The 24,235-nt window shown below is 41.9% G+C and overlaps 1 protein-coding gene across 1 annotated transcript; it reads left to right on the top strand.

Annotated features, from left to right (window-relative positions):
• The first annotated feature begins 14,787 nt into the window (after positions 1-14,787).
• On the top strand, positions 14,788-23,988 carry LOC139342714 (leucine-rich repeat transmembrane protein FLRT2). The gene is made up of 2 exons (XM_070979955.1): positions 14,788-15,308; positions 17,040-23,988. Exon 2 carries the CDS (start codon positions 17,508-17,510, stop codon positions 19,551-19,553), a length of 2,046 nt encoding a protein of 681 aa, XP_070836056.1. The 5' UTR covers positions 14,788-15,308; positions 17,040-17,507; the 3' UTR covers positions 19,554-23,988.
• The last annotated feature ends 247 nt before the right edge of the window (positions 23,989-24,235 follow it).

Genomic DNA, 24,235 nt, shown 5'->3' with positions numbered 1-24,235 from the left:
TAGCGAGCTACCAAAGTAAATTAATGGGTCGTTATTTTCTATTTCACTGTAGTCAGAGTTCAGGAGCCGTAGTGAGAAGGCACTAATATCTTAAGGCATAAATCTAATCAAAACTATTTTCCAATGTCAGATAAACAGTTTAATTACTCATGACTGACATCTTAGGTTGCTGTGAAGAAGGAGGGATGGTGTGATTTGGCCACAGCACTTGTATGGCATGGTTAGACAAAGTATGTTCTCATGTAGGTGCCATACTCTATGATTTGTTAGCAGCTGCGAACAAAATGAATGGTGCTGATGAGGCACGTATCTGGAACGATCCTAGAATGGCAGCTATAAGGACAGTAGGCAGAAGGGAGCCAGATAGCTTTCACAAAGGCCCAGAGAAAGAGATCTGCTATTGGGTGTGTTGACCTCCCCTGCCAGATTCCACCTCCAACCCCACATGAATGTACAGCATTCTCCAAAATGCCACATATATTAGAAGCTGCTGAAATAAACGTGTCAAAAGCCCATTTTGTGTATTGTCCCTGGTGATGCAAAGAGGTACATACGGGCAGTGCAACTGAACATTCCTAGATCCCTCAGGAAGATATACAAGCCCCAGTACATGCCACTGTCACCCAAGAACTGCAGGTTCAGTACAATGGAGGAACAGGAACAGTCTTACACCAGTCAGTAAATTTCATTGACAGCATGCAGGAATGTCGCTGGTACTCACAACATAAGTATAGAAAACAAAGTTCTCTTAAATTTGTCACATATCACAAATATGTTACTCAACCTTTTTCAATTGTTGTGCTGTGCCATAAAAAGGAAGACGACTACAGCTGAAATGTGCCTTGTTGTTTGACCACAAGGCTGGAGGGGTGGATTATGTCAAACATCGAGCATTCTGCCACACAGACCCAGAGCATCCAGCTCCCTGCTGAAGAAACTGTGCTACCCAAGGACCCAAACAACACACCACACACTCTTTCAGCTACTCACATCCACACAATAAAGCGTAAATCAGGATTCCCGAAAGCAACCACAAAAGTGAGGGGGAGGGAAAGCCACAGCCATGTGCAGAAAGGGTTTTAATACAGCTTTAAATTCCTAATTTCTTACAATTGTAGGATTATACAGAAACACAAAGACTTAAATCTATATGCAGACCACTTGCACAGCAGACACATTTTGAGTTGCAATTTCAGGTGCAGTCTTTACTGCCTGAAAAAGACTGTAACTCAAAACACATTGTTATGCAAGTAGTCTTGATATGCACTGGTATGCAAGTGGCATGTAGTTTTGAAGCACTGTCTTTTTGTGTAAGCTTACAGCACTGTGAAAGATGAGTATTTGAAGGATCTATTAAAAACATTTCTGCACATTCCCATGGTTTCTCTCCCATCCCATTCCCTAATTTTACACTCTACATACACCTTTGCTGGTATAATACAAACAATTGAAATAAATAACGCACCACATAAGGACGTCATTTTGAATGATTCTTCACAGTAATACGGTTATTGTGATATTAGCGGTGTACATTGTTGTGGTTCTCATTTATTACATTTGATACTTAAGGTGTAGAATATTTTTTTCTTTTTATAGATGGTGCATGGGACATGAGGGAAAGGTAGTTGAGAAGTATATCAAGCTGAAGGAGAACCACCACACCAACCTCACTGGCGGGAATCAACCCTCCAAAACCATGGTTACGGTCATCCTCAGATGGAAAATTAACATGCGACTGCTATGAGATGGACGGGTTGGAGATAAGGGCACCCATCAGCCTTCAGAATAGCACTTTGACGCAGAAAAGGATAGCACAGGATAGCACACTCTATCTCCAAGAGGTGGAGGATAAGCTTTTATTGAAGACGGACCATCAATACTTCTATCAGTTGCAGACACAATGTCTAACTTGGAATATGTGGGGATTCCAGTTGTTGTGACCCTGACGTAACACGCCGTGCACTCGGTCAGCAGTGCTTGAAAGATGGAAAATAGGAAGAGCAAGGGTGGCGCGGAGAAGGCAAGAATTAAAAAGAGGAAAGCTCTGGAAACAGACGCAGCCAAATGTGCTAAAATTGGCAACTTTTTCACTAAAACGAGCTCGCGGTTGGAAAGGACAAACGAGGACGATGAAACGGGCACGGCAAGATGTTGAACTTTGCCTGCAAACCACCGTTCAAGTTAATTAATTATCATGTCAATGAATTGTGTAGCGTTGTGGCATATAACATAATGTTATTTAAATTATAGTATGATGCAACGCCACATAACTGGGAAACTTTGTCCTGTAGCCACAGAGTCAGAGGCAAGATCCAGCACCAAGCACTAGCCATGAGCCCACAAGTCCAGAGTGGGCAGGTAGGATTGCTGGTTGAGTGAATATTATTACAATTAATAGAATGAAGAGTATAGTGTAGACCTGCTCTATATGAAAAGTGCCCTGAGATGCTAGATGATTCAGCACTACATGAATGAAACTGACCTGAATTGATCAGAAGGCTTTGTAAAAAAGGGGAGATTTGTGCTGAGAATTATGACCATTTTTAAAATGTGATTTAGTGTCGGAAGCAGAGCCAGTAGTGATGAGGGGATTGCTCATCTCATTTCATTTTTAAAGCTGCACTGATCATCCATCCATCCATTTTCTATACCCGACTATCCCTTTTCAGGGTTGCGGGGGGGGCTGGAGCCTATCCCAGCTGTTAGCGGGTGAGAGGCGGGGTACACCCTGAACCGGTCGTCAGTCGATTGCGGGGCAACATACAAAGACTGACAACCATTCACGCTCACACTCATATCTAAGGACAATTTAGAGTCACCAATTAACCTAATGAGCATGTTTTTGGTCTGTGGGAGGAAGCCAGAGTGCCCAGAGAACCCACGCATGCACAGGAAGAACATGCAAACTTCACACAGAAAGGCCCTGCCCGACCCGGGAATCGAACCGGCAACCTTCTTGCTGTGAGGCACGCGCACTACCGCTGAATTAACAGATGATTAAATTTACAGAGAACTATCAAACAACTCTTTCCTCAGCTCCTTTTGGTGTGTTTCAGCTCATTGTTTTCATTTTATGGCCTGCAATTTTACTTATGTTCACTCTCGGTGTCAGTAAACCTTGTTTCCATCAGCAATAGGCACTTGTTTTCAGTGAGCTCTGATAAACCCAACCCAAGCTGTGATAAACCCAAGGTACATTACCTGGTTAGCACCAAACAGCAGCAGACCAAGTTAAAGACTGGCCAGTGAACATAGTAGAGCATAAGCTGCTAAAGAGTGTATACAAACACAACTCCAAATGAATGATAATGTCACTCCATGACTGCTGGATGTGTAAATAGGCAACATTCCCAATATCAACTTCATCTGGTGATAATATGTCATTGCTCACCTTGTTGTGGTTCCCCCGTGGCGCTACAAAAATCAATACTGCTTTAAGGCCTCATGTTTAAAAGCGAGTGCTTCTTGGATTCTGTAACAGTGTCTGAAACCCCCTGTCTGACAGTCCTTTTATTTTTGTTGTGGAGATGTGAAAGTAGGCACGTTTTTTTCTCTCAAGCTCTCAAGCTTCTGTCACTTTTCATGTGTATAACCGTGACGGTCCATATGTGTGCGCTGATATTCCCACTGTATGATTCATTGTGTCAAGACTACAAAGACATGCAAAAGACAGAGTTCTTGAAATAAAGATCAAGGACACAGTAAGATGCAGTCAAGTGGAGGTTATGCAGACCAGTATCACAAATTTAATTGATTTTAATTGATTTTGTGCTTTTTAGTAAGTAATAGTGTATTGGTGTGGTGGACGGGTGAGAGCAGGTGACCAAAGTGACCAAGGCGTGTGTCCCATAACAGACCAGCAATTAGGGACAACCTTTTCATTTACTTGAATCTGAGAATCTTTCCAATTATTAACCAGGTTTTTTAGTTGCTTAAACCATAGTTAATGTACAATAAACAGAGTCTTTCCTTAACCTTAAATATACCATAATGACCATGCACAGATATTGTATAAAGTGAGAATTTTAAAAACTTTGACCCTACAACCATCCAACATCAATATTCTTATAAAATCTTGGCTGGATGAAGAGTTATATAAATTTGTTCAATTCAAAGACTTCAAAACCCTTTAGTTTTCTCATTCAATTGGCTGGGAAGCAGTTCAAATGTTGAGGTCTCAAGTACCTCCCCTGTAATCCAGCAAGTTACAGAGAGAGGTGATGGAATAAGAAAGAAAGAGAAGAAAAGGTGGAGTCTGTCAGAAAGAGTCTGTCATGGTGATGTACATGCATAAGGGGAGCAACCACCTTACCTATTCAGATTGCTCTGAGGACACCAATGTGCTGTGAATAGCATTTCTCAACCATGTATAGCTAATATGGAACTCTGCTGCTGGATTTACAAATCATCGAAAGCAAAGCAATTGTAAGATTGTGCTGCTGGAAATGCTATGTCTGCTTTTTCTGATTGAGTTTTGTAATTATTTGTTTGATTAAAAAAACTGGTCAAGCTTTAGAAAAACTGGAAGTCATACTAGGCAGGATACAAGTGGGTTTTGTAAAACACTTTAAAGGCCTGTAAGTATAGGAAAAGGCAGCCAGAGAGAGAGAGAGAGAGAGAGAGAGAGAGAGAGACATCCTCAAAGACATGATCCTGTGTGGCCAATTTTACCTTCCAAAAACCATTCATGATGCTTTTCCAGGTTCAGATAGTGCCATTGACTTGTTGACATCGGGAGCAGACAAGATGACACTCAGACTGGGGTGAAGGAGTTTTGTGTGCTGGAGTGCACCTTGGGCTAAGCCTAAAGCTATGAGTAAATTGGCTCATCCTCCAACAAGTAGCACTGTTGCTGCCTCCTAAACAACAGAATGATTTTGTGTGTGTGTGTGTGTGTGTGTGTGTGTGTGTGTGTGTGTTATAAAAGTTTATCATTTAATTAAATTGCATCCCTCCTATCACACAATACTTTGATTAGTCCACTTTGGGTAAACACAGCAGAATTGAACTGGCACATTTTTCGCAGGTCAGCTGTGAAAAATGTGAGACATATAGCAGACATCATTGTGATATTGTGTCGTTTTGATTTGTTGCTTAAAAACTGGCTTTGTTGATGAGGAACAGCAACAAGCCAGAACATCTTTTGTCTCATCAGCCCAACTTGCTGATGAGGCAAAAGAATAGCAACCCTATAGTTTCACCCCACTTTGTCCACGCCTGTTCAGTGTGCTTTGATGCATATGCAAATGATTTCCACTTTATACTAAACTATCAACTAAGCATTGTGAGACGACATGAATAAATATCGCATGCACAGAGGTGAGCCTGTTGTTAAAGACTGATCAAAGAGACGATTTCCCACCGAAAATAAATAAATAGATAAGAAAATACAAAGCCAGTGAGTGCAAATGAAAGCTTTGACTGAGAGTGACCTTCAGTGGGTGTCTAAGATCTCAGCAGGGAAGCCCCTTTGATGCCTGCTGAGGATGGGAAAATGATGAAAACAATATCAGCCTGGGACCCGATCTTGGAGGAATGGCAGCTCAAATGTAAGGAATGATCTGCTGATGCAATTTAACTTAAAGAAATGGTTCACAGAGGAGTGAGGCAAGGTGTGGAACTAAAATGTTGTTGAGAACAATAAATAAAATGTAAGAGCAAGAAAGAAAGAAAGTCAGGCGTTGTCAGGACTGCTAGCAGAGGTAGAAGAGAAGCATATCTACTGTACTATGACTGAGGGAAAATATTTTCTTCTGGTAGTTGGTAGAACAAGCCAAGGTAGGTTTTGCCCTTAACCACCTGATGGGGAGAGCTCGCCTTTGGGGAACCAGGGAGTGGGAGAGGAGCACTCCAGCCTGTGGTTCTTTCCAGTTCTTTGTAGCAGAGCTTCAAAAAGTGGTCTGCCTGGGGTCTCAAGGGGTCCTTGCTTCTCAAGGGCCTTCCTGAACCTGCACCAGGGAGATCAGACGGTGGCTGACTACACCATTGAATTCCACAGCAAGGCCCGCCAGAGTGACTGGAACTCAGCCGCCCTTTGTGGTGCTTTTCTACACAGGCTGGCTGAGTACAATGAAGATAAGCTGGTTTTCTACAAATTCCCTTCCTCATTGGATGGAGTGATCGAGCTGGCCACCAGAGTGGATCTTTGCATCCAGGTTCAACAACAAGAGAGACGTCGAGGAACATGAAGTCGCCAGCCATCGGTCTCACCCTGGTGGGCAACAGCTTCTATGATTTCATCCATCACCGCACCTCCACAGCAGGAGGTACCTGAACTGATGTTGCTTGGACGCACCAGAATGACTGCTCAGGAGTGAAAAAGGTGCTGTTAAGCTAATCTCTGCCTGCTTGTCACCAGGCTGGCCATTTTGTCACTCAGTGTCCAGCAAAAGACGGTGTTCACCAGTAGTCGGGGAGGTACTGGTGAGCCACACCTGTGCTCAGTCCTCCTTCCCCAAACAACCCCTGCTCTAATCCATGCTCCTCCTCCTGGATGAATCCCGCACCCTGGCCACATTCATTGACTCTGGGGCCGATGCCAGGATCATGGACGAGGAGCTCACTCACCAGCTGGGGATAGGCCAGGTCCTGCTGTCCAGTCTCTTCAGCTACCTTCTAGGGACAGTAACCCACCAGACCACACCTGTCCACATCCTCCTGCTCAGGAATCACCATGAGACCATCCAGTTCCACATCTTGAGGTCACCACAGATTCCTCTGATCCTGGGGTACCCTTGGCTGCGTCGTTATTGGTTCATGTTTCGAGTTTATTCTTTAAATATGAAAACTTTATTCTCAAAATATTACTACTGGTATGTTCATAAATTTTTGAGTATTTTTTAAATATTAAGACGTCATTCTTGATCTCTTTCTCTCTCTCTATTTATATATGTATATATATATACACACACACGCACACACACACATATATATATACATATGCGTGTCTGTGTGTGTGTGTATATATATATATATATATATATATACACATACAGATAGATAGATAGATAGATAGATAGATAGATAGATAGATAGATAGATAGATAGATAGATAGATAGATAGATAGATAGATAGGCCTTCTTCTCCAAAATACATGAACACATACACACAAACACACATACACACTGAGATACATACAATACCTTCATGCACTCTTCATCCCTTGTGGATGCATTTTGTTCCAGCCAAATTCAAAACAGGCAATGACGACAAAGAGAAAACCTCACACCATTATGCAAATATACACAGAAGTATCTCATTAAGGCATTCAAGGAATCCCCAGTCAAGTTGCACAGATACATTGGAAGGGATTTTGGAGGTGCTTAATTTATTTTTTACTGTCAAGAATCGTTTTTGATTCAAACTTACTTTTGACGTGCTCACTTTTCCTGGCATATTAACAGTTGATCAACTGGTCAGTGTAACTGAATCATTTTAAATTCAGCATGCAATAACAGAAAATGTGGAACACTTTTCTCAAGGCGTTATCCTGCTCTCCGTCTGTCTGCCTCCTCCCTGAAAAAATTACTCAAACAGATGGAAGATTGAGGGCTTTTTTTTCTTGCTGGCTAATCCACCCCTGACTGAGCCTTACCCTCGTTAAAGAAACCCAACACTGATTGAACCGCCTGTCAACCCCCCAAGTCCTGACAAAACCCTCTTTGTTGTCATCTCGCTGCTGTCTGTCTGTCTGCGATCTGCTCCTCTATTAATAGTAAAGGATGCAGGGGAACAGCAGCGGTGATGTGTGCTCAAAGGTTGAGGAACAGTGAAGAAGTGTTGGCTCAGATGGATGTCTGCAGCAATACATGATTGGCAAATTATGAGTATGTACTTGGATTTGAGGATGAAAAATGTGTCGGGGTCGTCAGTGTTTCTGGTGTGTCTGGCTGTTAAAGTCATATCCTTTCACCCAGGGCTTCTACAAAGCATTAAGGTTTTAGAAATCGACATTCAAAACAGGCAGCAGAAATAGTAAAAGGCATCATTGTGTGTCCCCGAGGGTTAGAGTGGTGTGTTTTATGAATGCAACACTAGCAGGGGGTCAAGAGGAGAGTCGAAGTCCTCCTAGGCTATGTGAGTAGTTTAATTTGACAATGAATTTTCCTGTCCTGCACTACTGCTGTGTAAATACAATGGGCTGACCCTGGCTGCCCACAGAACGTGCTGCTATGTTTCAGACCAGCACCAATGTACTGTAGGTGAACAGCACACTGAGGAGCTGAACCTTTATGGGTGTAGCATCACCATGACTATGACGTTTTTGGGTTCTAGTGAAAAGTCTTGGCACCTATTGGATGGATTGCCATGAAATCTTTGTATATTCATAATGCCGAGAGGATAAATTGCAATGATTTTAATGTTCCACTGACATCTATTCGAGCACCATTGTCAAGTCAAACTTAGTGTGTGAAATACCTGAATCGAATCAGACATTCATACTTGTCAGGCAGTGTTTCCTTATGTTCTTGGTGATATCCTGACTTTTTTTTTTGTGCCACAACAAAGCTGGCATTTCGTACATTTATTGTGCTGTGTTTTATTTTGTATTTTATTTTTACCTTATTGGTTTGTTCATCTTCTTGTGTGTGAACAAAGCTTTGTGCTCATGTTCCCCTCAGGATGAATTGCAATAAATTTGGTCATGCTCAGACTTTTTTATGTAGTGTCATCATCAGATCAACATTTTCCATTTGCCCAATATTTTGGTTCATGACCTGAAAAACTACTGACATTTCCACCAGCCTCTGTTGCACTTTGGGCTATATAGCAAAGGTTAGCATGCTAGCACACTAAACCAATGTGATGACCATGTCAATATCATGTAGCTCAAAACACTGCTGTGTAGCCATGCAGGGCTGCTAGTGTGAATTATTACCAATCTTATCTGACCAACAGTCAAATTGTAAATGGTAATCATTTTACTGCAAGGTAAAACAGATATAAACTCTAAGTTCATGCAACAGGTCAGACATTTTGGCTTGTCACATTAGGAAACTCGTAGGTGTTAATAAAACATTAACAATGGCTCACCACCTCACCAAACCACCTCCACCCACGCATCAATTCAATGTTTGCTGTGGAAATCAGGTATTGTGGTCATCATGTCTCTGAAGAGGAAATCAATAAAATGTGGTATGAGCATTATGGTCTTGTGTAGTGTCAGGGTTCTCATTTTTGTCTTTCAGATAGCAGAGCATCAGATTTGTTATTGGCCAGATGCTTTTATCAGAATGCCTCCCCTGCTGGGTGTAACTACACTACCTTGCCCAGAGGGCCCAGAAATCAATTAGCCTTGCTTCAGCTTGGATTAGAGGTTTGTTTTGGGGTCATCAGCTACACTTACAGCACTTATTTTTAGACACAAATCAATACATCAATGTCACTTATTGATCTATTATGAGAACACACCTCTGAAATTGCAGTTTTTTTTTTTCAGTATTATAATATACTCACAATTCAGAAAAAAAGAAACAAACCAAATAAAGTCTTCATACTGACAGTCAAGGTCTGTGTACTTGCTTGTTCTGAAACTCTAAACCTTGTCACATTTTCATCAGAAGATGAAGCTCTAATATTGCAATAGTACTGTACATGTTGAAACTTAAATCATAAATAACTACATTATTTATGTACTCTTCTACAACTTTATTACATTGTTTTAAAGCCATTTCTGGTTGTGAAATACCAAATGCCTTTTTATCAAGATATTACAAAAGAGAAATAAATAAATGAATAAAATCCCATGCCTTATATTCATCAGACTTACAAATATTTAATCTTAAAGGTATCAGAACAAGACTTTAAAACTCTCGCCATGTGTAACTTTTGAATGTTTGAATATAAAGTCCTCCTCAGGCAAAATCTGTTCAACTCCATGGTCCCACTTTGCAGCTTAGGCATTCTGTTGGAAATGTATAGTTTCTACAGGGTTATTTTCTCAGACTCTTGGACTTGTCAAGGCTCCCCAGAGCCACAGAAAACATACAGGTCTTGTCAAAGTACTGCTCCTCAAGATGAGTAAAGGCCCCTTTATAATGTGTTGTCCCTAATTAAAGTTGACAAGTGTGAGAGAAACTGAATTTTGACTCAGAGCTTGACGAATAGAGATTTTACAATATCAGAAATTTAGGACCAAATTCTCACAATGCTGCTACCAGCTTGGTCTGCACACCAACCAACTGACATTGTACAGCATGATACAGCTTGCAACCAGGATTTTATTACATTGTTTTACATATATTGTACAATATGTGAGCAGGTTACTTAACCAGGGGACAGTGAGTGTTCTCAGATTAGCTGCTGTGCCAGCTGATTATAATTTATTTAATGAATGACTAAAGTCACCAGTGAACTATGCTCCTTTTGATAATCAAGTACCAAAGGTAAGAATAAATATTATTACAGTATTTCATAGAGATTTTGATCCTTTTTTTTTTTTTTTTTTTTTTTTTTTTTTTTTTTTAAATCTATTTGGTCCTTCAGTCCTGTGGGGGAAATTGGTATTGTCTGTAATATTCTTACAATATTTCATTGTTTTTATAGTTTATTGTCTGTGCTGCTGCACTGCCTCAGTTTTCATGGTCCAATTCTATATGCATTTTTGTTTAGTAACTGTCTTTATAATTGAATTTACTAAATTACAACCTTGTGATCTTCTGGTTTGAATCTTGATCTAAACTATAGTCCATAAACACCCGCAGCCTCACATCCTCTTTAAGCAAACAAAACAGCTCATTTAATAGTGCTTCAAATTGGCTTATTTACACAATTACTGCATTTTACATATACGTTAATATCCTTGTGCATAAGAGATTACACTGGTACAGCCTGGCCTGTAAAATCCAAATCACTCTTGCATATGTGTGTGTGCTTGTGTGATTGTGCGCACGGTTTGAGGTGAGCCGAGCTGGTGAAAAAATCTTGTTCAATCAAATGAACCATAATGTCTAACGTCACTCCACTATGAGAAGGATTATCTTTGATGAACTTAGAATTGGCATTTCATTTAGAAAATAACAGTACTTTAAACTATATTGTTTCAGCCATTATAACTAAAACAAGTAGATTTCCCATTAATGTTCTGATTGTACAACATAAACAAATCCCCATAATCCTGTCACATATCCAGGTAATCCATTACTCCCCAACCGCTGCACTAAACCCTCCGAGCGGTCCAGGTTGCTGCGAGTTTACACACACAAGCAGCCAGATAACAGTGACACGGCACAAACAAGCTGGACTAAACCAACATCGTCATGCTGGCCACGGACTCCACATACACTGTGATGAGCTGCAGACAGATTTAGCCTGAATTTTAATTTAATAGATTGGAGTGGCTAGAGGCAGCAGCAGATGTGGTGTTTGGCAGCGAGTGTTCAAACCCAGAGAGTTGTGAATAGAGGATATGAATAAACCACAGACTGCGTGTGTGTGTAGGTGGGTGTGTGTGTGTGTGCGCGCGTGTGTGTGCCTGTGATCTACCGAGAGTACGGTTGAAGGTTAGCAGCTATTTGAATAATAGTGTTTTATAGCTGTACACTGATTCTTTATGTGAAGAGCTCGGCTTGGTGTAGAGTGCACAATGAAGCAAAGGCATTATCAACACAGCCTGTGTGTTAAGTCTTTATGTGTGTGGATGTTTTTGTGTTGGCCAGAGTGTTTCAACACGTCTGAAGGTGGAAAAGTTGGTCTCATCTGGGCCAGACCTGCCATTATGAGCAGGCCCCACACAGCCACGCCCTCCCAGAGAGGAATATTGGAAGTCAGCATTAGTGTATGAAATACCATGTTCTTACTGGGTCTCTTTCTGATGACGTGTGGTAAGTACACCTTCTGCTGGTGGTTTTAAGTTTGTGTGTGAATGAATGATATTGATGTGATATGAGTTTTGTGTATTTTTTCTGTCAGGTGATGCTTTTCTTCAGTCAGTATCTGGCTATCTTGGAATTAGTATTAGCGATCATATTTCTCTGTGGAAATGGACATAAGAAAGTGGTTCACCGACAAGACGAGCTCACCTAATGAGGATGTCCACTCAGCGGGTGCAGCCACATTACTACTTTCAGCTACCGCTAGCAGTTTTGTTGATTCCAATAATGAAACAGGAACATGCGTTGATATTGCCACCAAGCTATCAACCACAGCAGGGACAAGTGCAGCCACCACCATCCTCATCTCTCCTCCCACCTTCTCTCTCGTCTTCCACCACTTCTACCAGGGCCTCGGCCAATGTTTTCACCACCAGCAGCTTCCACAGAACCTGATGGCAGGTCGGAAGCTGTTAACAGCCTGTCTCCAAACCCTGATCTTGGAGAATTAAGCAGCATAATTCCAGATGACTGAGGGTTGGATAAACCAAAACAGCTACTCCTGGAATAGTGTTCCAGTTCGGCTCTTACCTGGAAAGAAACACACTTCTGCCAGTCCATGGTACCATCACAGACGCTGGCGTGTATACTCTGTGAAAGGTGATGCTGCGTACGGTTTCCCCTGTAGAGTTCAGGGCTCATGCATCATCTGATTTAATGTTGACAGAAAATAACTGTAAGAGCTCTTTTTCACTGAGCGCTGAAGAAGCATGTCACTCCCCGCAAAGCTAATTTAATTTAACTTGCTTTTGAGAAAGACCTGACCAAGAAATGCAAGACAGAGTGGAAAGACCGATTACTGAGGAGACTCCATTCATGTGGGAAACGCTGGCTGCAGCTTTATTAGGCCCAGCTTGAGCCGCTGGACTGTAGTAAGTCGGCCACAATCATGTTAGTTATATAATTTTTGTGTAAGTTGCATCCCTGATTTGTCCTCCAGCCTTTGGTGGTTAAAAATATTGGGTGTTTGTCAATGTATATTTGCCAATATCCAGTGATAGATATGTGTGAGAGCAGAATAAAATGTCCCCTGAGCTTCATACTGTTGTAGCCTTGCTTGCTTGATGTCTAGTGCTGTCCATGATGTTGATGCTACTGTCTCGATGTTGCTATTTTAGTGATCTGTTTGCATTAATAACTGCCTCTGACTGTTTGTGTATTCATTGTAAGGTTTAATAGTGAGGTAAGACTACACGACTTCAGGGTACTTTTCCATTCTTATAAATGATAGGCTGCGCTATCAGGTCACAATTAATCATGATGACTGAACTGAACCTTAAGGGTCACTATACAGTATATACAGTAAATAAGCATATCATTTCATGGTAGTATTTTAACCAACACAATAATATGAAGCTGTTGTTGCATTAAAAAGTCTGAAAAGCAGCGAGTAATCAACTGTTTTTCTGAAGCAAACAACACTGTGTAGAAGCGGTTCAGATGTCTCAGTTTTCTTTCATCATCCTGATGGATGATTGAGTTTGTATTTGCTGCAGAGAATCTGCCCTTCATTAAAGGGAATGTACTGCCTCAATATGCAACAATGTCTCTGCAATGAGCACAAACCAAAAACTGGTAGGACAAATCTGTGATTTCTGCTGCAGGAGTTGACACATCAGACAGTTCAGCCCCTCAAAATTAGAGTGGTGATTTCACAAATGTTCTGTCTGGTCTTGCATCAGCAAAACAGATGTCGTAAAGCCATGGACATGCCCTTGAAATATATAAATATGTGTCTACTGAATTATTTTAGATTTTTCAATAGAATTTGGAAAAGGTGCAAGTCACAGACACAATATTCAGCAGCATGCACAGCTCATGCACCAAAAAGTAAAATAAAACAAACAAACAAACAAAAAACAACAACAGAGCAGAACATTTAAGTTGTGATTTTATTTTCTACTTTCCAAAGGTCAACGCCTAACGACTAACCAATACAGGTAACAAAAACAAACAAACAAACAAACAAACAAACAAACCCTCAGACAAAATAATTAATTTAATGAGTTGAATAATTAGACCAGTTGCAATTATACTCTCTGACATATGGAATTGTGTTTGAAAAGCACTGGAAATGCTCCAGTGCTCATTCATTCATTCATTCATACCCCATCTGAAAAGTACTTAAAACTTTATTCATATTGTCACTGTGACAGGACACAACATGGCATGTTGCTGTGTCACAGACGCATGGCAGTCACTTATGCTAAATGTCAAAGTTGCTCTCGCATTTTTACGTCATCCTGACACCCTTCCAGCATGGATTGTGGTTGTTTTCTGCCACTTTAGGAAAATGGGTTAGGGAGCATGTGTCAGGTGCTCAATTGGGACTCGTTTTTGCCCCCAGGGCCCTTCAGAGGGGTTTTCCCAGCCCTGCTGTCTTGTAACTATCCAACTGTATGCAGCTACTTTCCATTGCATTAATGTTAGTTTTAAGCAGGAGCCTGTACATATGAAAAGTGGCAATGGGAGTGGAGAATGGGATTAAAAGGGGGCAGGAGCTTGAAGAACATAACTCCTCTCACTGCTAATTCTTTCCTCTATTTTCTCTTTTGAATGGTTTCCCATTTATTCATGTTGGTGTGTAATTATGAGCTGGGTTAAGTTTTATTTTAATGGTTCAAAAAAGTCTGGAAAGTGTGTTTTTGTACAGTAGAAGCTCACATAAACACACACCTCCACGAACTGTGTGTGTGTGTGTGTGTGTGTGTGTGTGTGTGTGTGTGTGTGTGTGTGTGTGTGTGAGAGAGAGAGAGAGAGAGAGAGAGAGAGAGAGAGAGAGAGAGAGAGAGAGAGAGAGAGAGAGGTAAAGGAGCCTGTGAGGGAAGAGAGCGAGAGATAAAGGGGGTGTAGGTCTATGAGCAGTGTGTGTGTCTGTGTGTGTGTGTGTATGTGTTTGTGTGTGTGTGACAGAGAGAGACGGTTCGTTAACACACACACAGTGAGTCTCGATGATCCGGGACCAGGCAGTCTCTGGAACACTTTACGCACACTATGAACTTCATATTGCGGCTGGCTGTCGGCGGAGCGGCGGGTGTCCGGCTGGGAGCCTCTAACTCTCCGCTCCTCTCTGCTTCATGTCCGCTTCTCCTGTTGTGAAGCCCGCGGAGGAACTTCATCGGCAGCCCCGGAGCAGCGCGGACGGACCGGGCTCCGCCGGGGTGTGTGTGAAGGAGGCGGGGGGTAGATGCGGAGCAGACCGCTGGTGACCTGAACTTCCCTCCCTTCCTGTCTGCTTCGGTCAGGACTTTGCACATTCGGCAGAATGCTCCAGTTCTCCACCGGAAAACCAAGTCAGACCAGTCCTGAGCCGCGGCGGGAGCTGGGAGCGGACGCAGCGGGCAGGATGCGGACTTTGTGCCTAATGTGAGCGCAGCTGCGGAGAGACGATCTGTCCGGCTGGATGTGCAGCAGCAAGCCTTTGTGCTTTGCTGAAGGTAAGAAAATTGATAATTCATACAGTTTGGCTTGGTAACTGTGTATTTTGTCAAACAAGAATTCAAATTTTATTCTTATGTTCAAATATTCTGGAAAGAGGCTTCGCGATTATTTACTGCTGTCAAAATCATTGTCCGAATTAACAGCCAGAATAAACATGGAACTGTACCGAATTTAGAGTTTACTGCATGTTAATGATTTCATACACTTCTTTCATTAATATCACCATCCACTTCATTTTCATAACGTGTAAAAACTAACAAACAAACATAAAGGTATCAATGAGGACCTTCCTCAGTGCTTACACTTGGAATGAACTGCGCTGTCTCTCAAGGCTGAAACCAAACGCGCTCCCCGCCAGTTTCTTCCCCAAGCTGGGACAGTGTAGCTAAACAACAAAGGCAGTCTTCTTTAGTATGAGCTTCTTTTTGCAGGGGCGTGTGTGTGTGTGTGTGTGTGTGTGTGTGTGTGTGTGTGTGTGTGTGTGTGTGTGTGCGCGTGCGCGCGCGCGTGTCGTAGGAGTGATGCCAAAGACCCTGCTGATAATAACCGCGGTGAGGTCGGGTCACCATAATTGGACTCAAGGAACATTACATAACTTGAACTGCTTGGCCACAAATCAATGCATTCTGTCAATTGGCTGCTGCTGCATGGTACCATTTGATTAATCATCGCTACCACCCAGCTTACTACCACTAATAATATATTAGCACCACTTCCTTTGCAGGGACTTTATTGAATCGTAAAGTCATAAGTGCAGCAGTCAGAGGAGTTTTATTGATATCTTTTCTTGAATTCACCTAAATAATGAGTCTTTTGTTTATGAGCCAACAAATACAGCTGTGCTATTTAATATGAACTCTCTCTGCTTTATTTAAATCTTCTGACCTTGTGCACAGTGGCACCTTTCCTCATTCTGAGAGGCCCACATCTATCTTAGTTTTGTCCCCATGCAAGGAATTTGTCTCATCTTATCTCTGCTGACAGGCTGCGTTCATCACCATCCAGCACCCCCCCCCCCCCCCCCCCCCCCCCCCCCAGCACAGCTAAACTTAATGAATCAAATGAAGAGCGGAATGCAAAGTCTAATTTAGCAATAATTAAGAGCACATTTTTGGCTTAGTAGAAAGTCTTGTGGTAACATCTGCCGCATCATCTGAAACCCTGTCTTAACCTCTTGATAATTCCCTAGTGCTGTGGGGCAGAGCACTATCCTGCAGCGCTGGACCGGAGAACGGATTCATGGCGCTCATCAGCGAGCCTGCCTTCTCCTTCACTTGCTTACCTCACACCTCACTGCTCACAAAATGCTTTTGGCTGTCACGTTTTAATCCTTAGAATTTTAGCAGTTTTTATGCTCTTTTTGTCAGTTTGTTCACGTTCATGGTTATCAACTGGGGAAGGGAAAAAAAGTTTGAATCCGCTCAGTATATGTTTTCATTTCAGATTAGGGCTCGCTTTAGTAATCTTCACATAGACTTGTTAAACTTTTTTTTTTTTTACCACATTTTACCACACACTGGCCCTATGTATCGTTTCAAAAATTTGTATGCATATGGAACACATCTTTTAGCCATTTGTATGCACAATGCTCTGCTCTCCCAATTTACAATGCCTCACTTAGCATTTGAGGGATAGAAAGGGAAAATAAATCCTTTTGTCTTAAATGAAAAGCATGCGTTTTTAAGAGGAAAAAAAAACTGATTTCCCATTATTCTTATTTGCAACAGGTTTCTGGATCCAAATGTCAAGCCGAAGGAACCAGCAGTGTGTGACGTGAGAGGGAGAGGAAGCTTGGAGAGGACATCCAATGATAACCCTCCAGTGTGTTGTACATGGCTCTGTCAGTGCTCAGTGCCGTGACGATGGTAAAAGAGAAGAGAGGGTGAAAATGTGATGAACTTTACTAATGTCTCCCAGCTCAATTACGGACAGTAGCTGGTGAAGGAATTATATTGCTTAATGACACCATCGCTCTTGTGTTGGGGAGCTTAGGACAGTGAATTATCAAGGGATTACTCACGACCGTCTTCATCACCAAGCTGGACATGGTGGTGTTATTAAGCCAACAGCCAAAATCTGATGATTTTACATCTGATGACATCTAATGACTGTTCTGTTGGATTTTTCAAACCCTAATTTCTCAGAATTGTTTTTTCTCTTATTTGCTGTCTGTATTTCTTTCTGACCCGTTTGAAATGGAGATACAGTGGCGCTTATGGAATAAGGACCGGGCCTCCTTCATAAGGCCATGGATACCTATTCTTTTAGGCCTTCACCTGCAGTTCTCCCGGGCCTCCAACTGTCCCGAGGAGTGCCGCTGTGATCGCACCTTTGTTTACTGCAATGAGCGGAGCCTGACCTCAGTGCCTCTGGGAATTGGTGAGGGTTATAAGACCCTCTACCTCCACAACAACCAAATCAATAACGCTGGGTTTCCCTTGGAGCTCCACCATGTGGCTTCTGTGGAAACTGTGTATCTTTATGGCAACCAGCTGGATGAGTTCCCCATCAACCTGCCCAAAAATGTAAGGATTCTCCATCTGCAAGAGAACAACATTCAGACCATCTCCAGAGTGGCTCTGGCTCAGCTTCTTTGGCTGGAGGAGTTGCATTTGGACGATAACTCAATTTCTACTGTAGGGGTGGAGGACGGGGCCTTCCGTGAGGCAGTGAGCCTGAAGATGCTCTTCCTCACCAAAAACCACCTGAGCAGCGTGCCTATTGGTCTTCCAGATGATCTAAAAGAGTTGCGTTTGGATGAAAACCGGATTGCAGTCATCGCAGAGGAAGCATTTAGGAATGTCACACGCCTGCAGCGCCTTCTGTTGGATGGAAACCTGTTGACAGATGAAGGGATTGCACCAGGGACCTTTCAGGACCTGGTCACCCTGAGGGAGCTGTCCTTGGCCCGCAACTCACTCACACACCCTCCCCCGTTCCTCCCAGGGGAGGTGCTCGTCAAATTAAACTTTCAGGAAAATCAGATAAACCACATCCCTGTCAGGGCATTCACAGGGTTGCACAAGCTGGAGAGGCTGGATATTTCGAACAACCAGCTGCAGTCATTGACACAGGGGGTGTTTGATGGCCTCAGTAGTCTCAGACAGCTCACTGTTCGGAACAACCTTTGGCTTTGCGACTGCAGCATTAAATGGGTGGTGTCATGGCTTAAATCTCTTCCAGCCTCCTTGAATGTGCGTGGCTTCATGTGCCATAAACCTGAAAAGTTCAGGGGCATGGTGATCAGGGAGCTGAGTGCTGAGCTGGTCCAGTGCCCGCAGAGCACAGCCACAGCACCCCTGCCAACCTCATCAGCCGACACTGCTCTGATCCCATCCCTGCCTTCATCCACAGACTCCCCCCTGGTCACTCAGTATGTTTCCTCCTCCTCCTCCTCCTCCTCCTCCTCCTCCTCCTCCAGACAACCCTTCCCCACATTACCCAACCTCAATCCTATCTATTCAACCAGAGAGGGGGGCTTGAGGACTAAGCAACCTCTGGACCCCCGGAGGGAGACTTTGCAGGTCACGTTTGCCATACTGAATGGCTCAGCTATCCACGTCAGCTGGGTGGCTGCCTTTCCAGTCACCGCCTACAAGGTGACTTGGGCTAGAATGGGTCCCAGTTTGACAGGGGACACCGTCAGGGAGAGGATAGTGGGTGGTGATCACCGGGGAATCAGACTGGCTAATCTTGAGCCTAAGTCCACCTATCGGATCTGCGTCATTCCCTTGGATGCATTCAATAATTACCGGCCCAAAGATGACACTGTGTGCACTGAGGCCATTACCACACCGGCATCTTTCAGCCCTGACAACAACAAAAGACCGTCGGGGCCTGAACAGGCCACACAGCAGGAACCCAGCTCGCCTTTCTTGCTGGCTGGACTGATCGGTGGGGCTGTGATCGTGGTGCTGGTTGTACTCCTCAGCATCTTCTGTTGGCACATGCACAAGAAGAGCCGCTCCAAGTCCTCCACCAAGTGGAAATACAACCGGGGTCGGAGAAAAGATGACTATTGCGAGGCAGGCACCAAGAAAGATAATTCTATCCTGGAAATGACTGAGACCAGTTTCCAGATAGTGTCACTCAACAACGAGCAGCTCCTCAAGGGAGATTTCTGCATTCAGCCTATTTACACCCCTAATGGGGGCATCGGCTTTCGAGACTGCCCGTTGGGGAACAACAGCACAGTCTACTGCAAGAACAATGTTCAGGATACAGACTTTTGTCGCACATGATGCTTTTGGAGAGCATCACGAGAATTTTTACTGACAACTACCCACACTTTACTGGACACTGTACAGTATTAATATTATTTGAAATCCCCACATCTTCAAGAAATGTAATTTATACAACTAACTGGATGATATCTTTTGTATAACATTTGTCTCTAAGTTACTGGTTTCTGGAGTTGTGCTGTTGGAGTTCTGTGCACACAGACCTGTAAAATCAGGATTCATTTATTATTAGAATTATTAAGGCTGGGTTTCATTTTGATTTTCAGTGATAGTGAATGATTTTGAAGTCATTGTATAGTTACCATTAACAGATACAGAATCCAGACTGTAGCTGCAGTGCATTGTAAGAGTACTGGAACCAGCTGGTAGAATTCTGTATGAGAAAAGGAGAAAAGAGATGGGCACAAATCTGCCACACTCACCACTAGAGGGCATAGTTTTCTGGAAACCATACAGTCCACCACATTTCTCATGTGACTGTTTTAAATGTCATCACAGTAATATGGCACATTTCTTTAATTGCCACTCAATATAGATGCAAATTATTAGATTCCTGCTTTAGGAAGAGGGCATATTTTTAGGAAAAATTAGATTTTCTTCTGCTTCAAAAGAAAATTTAAAGGTCACACTCATTAAACATCCATATGAAGTGGCAGGCCGCAGTGCATCCACCTGCTTTTCAAGATTAATACATTATCACATTTAAGGGGTCATGTTGTTAGTGTGAGCTGTGTTTTATGGTGGGTGTCACAGAGTGAGCAGCAAAAAAAAAAAGCACATCTGTCATCTGCCGTATGTTTAACCCATTAAGAACCAAGTCTTTCCCTTTTGTTCAGCAAAAATAATGTTATGGTAAATCAGTATATATATGTGCCTTGAAGTTATCAGCTTACAATGTCTTTTGAATCCATGTTTTTGCACAAAAGGTGTACTGTACATACATTCAGTTGAATTGTTGTTGAGAAAACTATTGATTATTTATTTACCTCATTACACATTTAATTAAAAACATATTCAAAAGTGAACGTCTTCATTAACAGTCCCAGAATGATCACTGACATAAACTGTAAAAAGAATACACATAGAGGAGAGCTCAGTGATAGTAGCAGAGGTCTTTTTGGAGAGGGAAGGGTCCTCGGAGGATGACTGCTGCAAACTCAAAAGTCAAAAGCGATTGAATTTAATGTCTGCTTAACACAAAAAAACATAAAAGCAGCCTCACTGCTGAACTGTGTGCAGCTCTAAGTATGCGCATGAGAACTACTTGGCAAAGCTCTCAGACAAAATCTGAATCTGTGGCATATTATGTTTTTTTGTACCTGGATGAGGAATTGAAAGAATATTTAATAACATGTAAAGTGTTGAAAGTTACAGCTTCAAATCTTTCATTGATTAGAACATTTGTACTCAAGCTATCAAAGAGGCCTTTCTCTCTACAGGGACTCAATGACCTGTGACCTGAAGCTTGCCATAACCTGAACCTGTGAGGTCCAAGGTTTAGGTTCTTCCTTGTTTTCCACTATGTTCTACAAACTGGAATGTGTCAGATATACCTAATTGAAAAGGTGCCACCATATGGCGTCAAACTTTGGCGTTTTATTTTCTGTTTTGTGGGCGAGTGTGTAGAGTGCAGTGCAGTTGTGGGGCAGACAGCAATGATTTACATGTGGTGATGTGTATATTGGAGGCATCAGTCTTGTCAAAATAACAGAAGAGCCCAACCCCGAATATGAGGTCAAAATTGTGGAGCAAAAAGAGAGCACACAAGACCGACATTATGAATTGTGTGTGTTTGCCTTGTTGCAAAACAGCTGTTCCTTTCCTTTCCCCTAAGAAGACCTGGAACTTGGATTGAAAATCAACTCTTGAGTAAATTTCGGTTCAGTAACTCGCCTCCAAAGAGAGAGGACTAGAGTGGAAGCAAAAGCAGAACCTGTGAAAATGGGCTCCACCTTAAGCCATTAAGTTCCTGCAGTGGAAAAGGCCTAAAAGCAGGGTTCAGGAGCATGTCTGGAACATTGTGAATGGTGGGCCCAGGTGGGGGCCAGGAGACCCAGAATGCTAAGACCAATTATGGCAGATAAATATCATAGATTTTCTCATTAATGCAGTGGTTCTTTTAATAACGTTATCTGCCATGTCCACTTTTGGAAGCTGAAAAGTCAGGCCCCCCTGTGACCAAGAGACAGAGTGACAGATTTTAGAGCTGAGAAAAAACAAAACTCATCGGTGAACAGACTATGAATCTGATTATCCAACAAAATATGCTATGGGCAGTTCTCATAGGGACTATTTCTCCAGTAGAAAGTTTTCTATTAGAGAGTAGTTTAAGCACTGCAAACTAAATTCCATTTACTTCCATTGTATTGGGGTGGAGGCAGAAGTCTGAAAAGACTAAACATCAAATATCTAAAAACCAGAATGTCCTGTCTGCATGGCTAAGACACCATTATAGTTGAAGTGAGAACAAACTCAAATCAAACATTTAGAATTAAATCTCAAGTTTAACAGTAACTAAGAGGTTTATTTCATTTGGACTTCGGTTTTGAATTGGAAGTTGCAACATGACCGTCACTTCATTTTTTACACTGTCATTGTTGATATGTTCGTTTTTACACCAGATCTCAGTACTTACGACGTGATGTTGTTGACATCAACAGTAATTATTTCCTAAAATGAGCCTTAGTGTAGGCCGCATGGTGGAGCAGCAGGTAGGTCGTCAGTTCGATCCCTGAGTCCTCTCCGGGCACTCCGGCTTCCTCCCACAGACCAAAAACATGCTCATTGGGTTAATTGGTGACTCTAAAATTGTTCTTAGGTGTGAGTGTGAGCGTGAATGGTTTGTCTGTTTGTATATGTTGCCCTGCGATCGACTGGCGACCGGTTCAGGATGTACCCCGCCTCTCACCCGTTGACAGCTGGGATAGGCTCCAGCCCTCCCGCAACCCTGAAAAGGGGTAGTCGGGTATAGACGATGGATGGATGAGCCTTAGTGTGCCCATTACAGTTTATTAAGCCCCTGTGTTATTCTTCAAATTGTCTATGATAAAATATCTGCTCTACTTTTAAGTATCTTGAAGGGTTTGTCCACCCAAATTCCAAAATACAGTGTATTTGTCTTACCACTAGTTGTATGTAGACATAATTTTTGCTGTCTTTCCTGTTTTGGTCTTCTTATATTCTTAACATGTCGACTCATTAGCTCATTTTGTTAGCTGGCAAATAACTAATCCAGGGGGCTACTTTCTGTATTTAGTTTCAGTTGGACTCAGACTAATTTGTAAGCTTTTATGTAAAATTTTACTTTAAACTTAAGAACGAAACATGGCTGTAGGTCACAATGCTCGACTGCTTTCCACAGCATGGAAATATTTTCTGTGTGCAAACATAGATGTTGTGTGAATAATCATTCTCCTTATTAAACCATTTTAAATAAACAGAATTTAAGGTATTTAGAGAAGGAAAGACTCAGCTACCCCCAGGCTGGTCCCACCTACATTAGTGATCCCTTTACTGGTTGTACTTGAGACCTTTTTGATGAGAACTGATCATTGTCATTGGCTGAAAAAATATATATCTCCCACGATTAATCAACTACTTGACTACTTCTTTGAATTGATGATGACAAGCAATCGTGAATGCTCTACCACCCAATACAATGAGGTTGATAGGAATTTCATTTAATGGTGCTCACAACACTGAAAAATTCCATCTTACAAGTGACTTAAGATTTTAATTCCTTGACTCCACATTTTCCAATGTAAAAAGATAACCTCTTTCTTTTTACCCTCTCCAATTAAAGTTGAAAATGTATCTTTAAAATTACAGTAACAGCATAAATAAAGAATCAGTTAAGAGACAGGACACTGTACTTCCTTGGTTAAAGTGCCTCTCGGACAAAAGGATCTTATTACTTAGACTTTCTATTTTAGTCTGTGTAAACTGTGTTGGACTGCATTTAATCTTACTGATGGTCACAAATCCATATTTCTTGCCAGTGAAGCAGACATCAAATCTTTCTGATTTGTCTTACACACAGAGAAAAGAGCAACAGACACTGCAAAAATGCTGTAGTTTACCTTCAAAACAGCATCTTTAGATTGTCACTGAGTCATTCTTTAAGGATAATTCTGGTTTATTACAACTCTGCTCTTACTACTACTGATCTTATTTTTGTAGTTTGGGCCTTGCAAACACTATGTTAATTGCTGAGATCTGAAAAGAATTTAGACAGGCCAAGAAACATGAGCAGACAAAACCCCAAGTTTGTCAGACTCATTTGGAAGAGAAAAATGAAGGTGAACAGTAAATTTATTATCCAAACTGTATGATGTACATGTCCATCACAGTTTACAGACCTACTTCCTTCAACTTCAGCTTGGACCAACTAAAGTGGTTTTGATAATCTGAATAAACTGTTGGTTTGTTTATAACACTTCTAATTGTCTGGCTGCTTGTGTTTCTTGACCCATGGAACTTTTCTTTCTAGCATTTTTTCAGAAATATTAGCAATTACTGTGGTCAGTACAGTTATCATTAGTGACACAAATTAATTAAAAAAAAAAAAAAATGCAACAATAAGATCTAAGATGTAATAAACTGGAATGTGTTGTGGATTTCACACCCATACCCTTAAAGGGTTTTTTTTAGTCTGTCTTAATATGACAATCACATGATCACCT

The sequence above is a fragment of the Chaetodon trifascialis genome, chromosome 14 (assembly GCF_039877785.1).
Source record: "Chaetodon trifascialis isolate fChaTrf1 chromosome 14, fChaTrf1.hap1, whole genome shotgun sequence".
Lineage (NCBI taxonomy): Eukaryota > Metazoa > Chordata > Actinopteri > Chaetodontiformes > Chaetodontidae > Chaetodon > Chaetodon trifascialis.
Note: the sequence above shows the minus strand (reverse complement) of the source record. Positions and strands in the feature narration are given on the sequence as shown.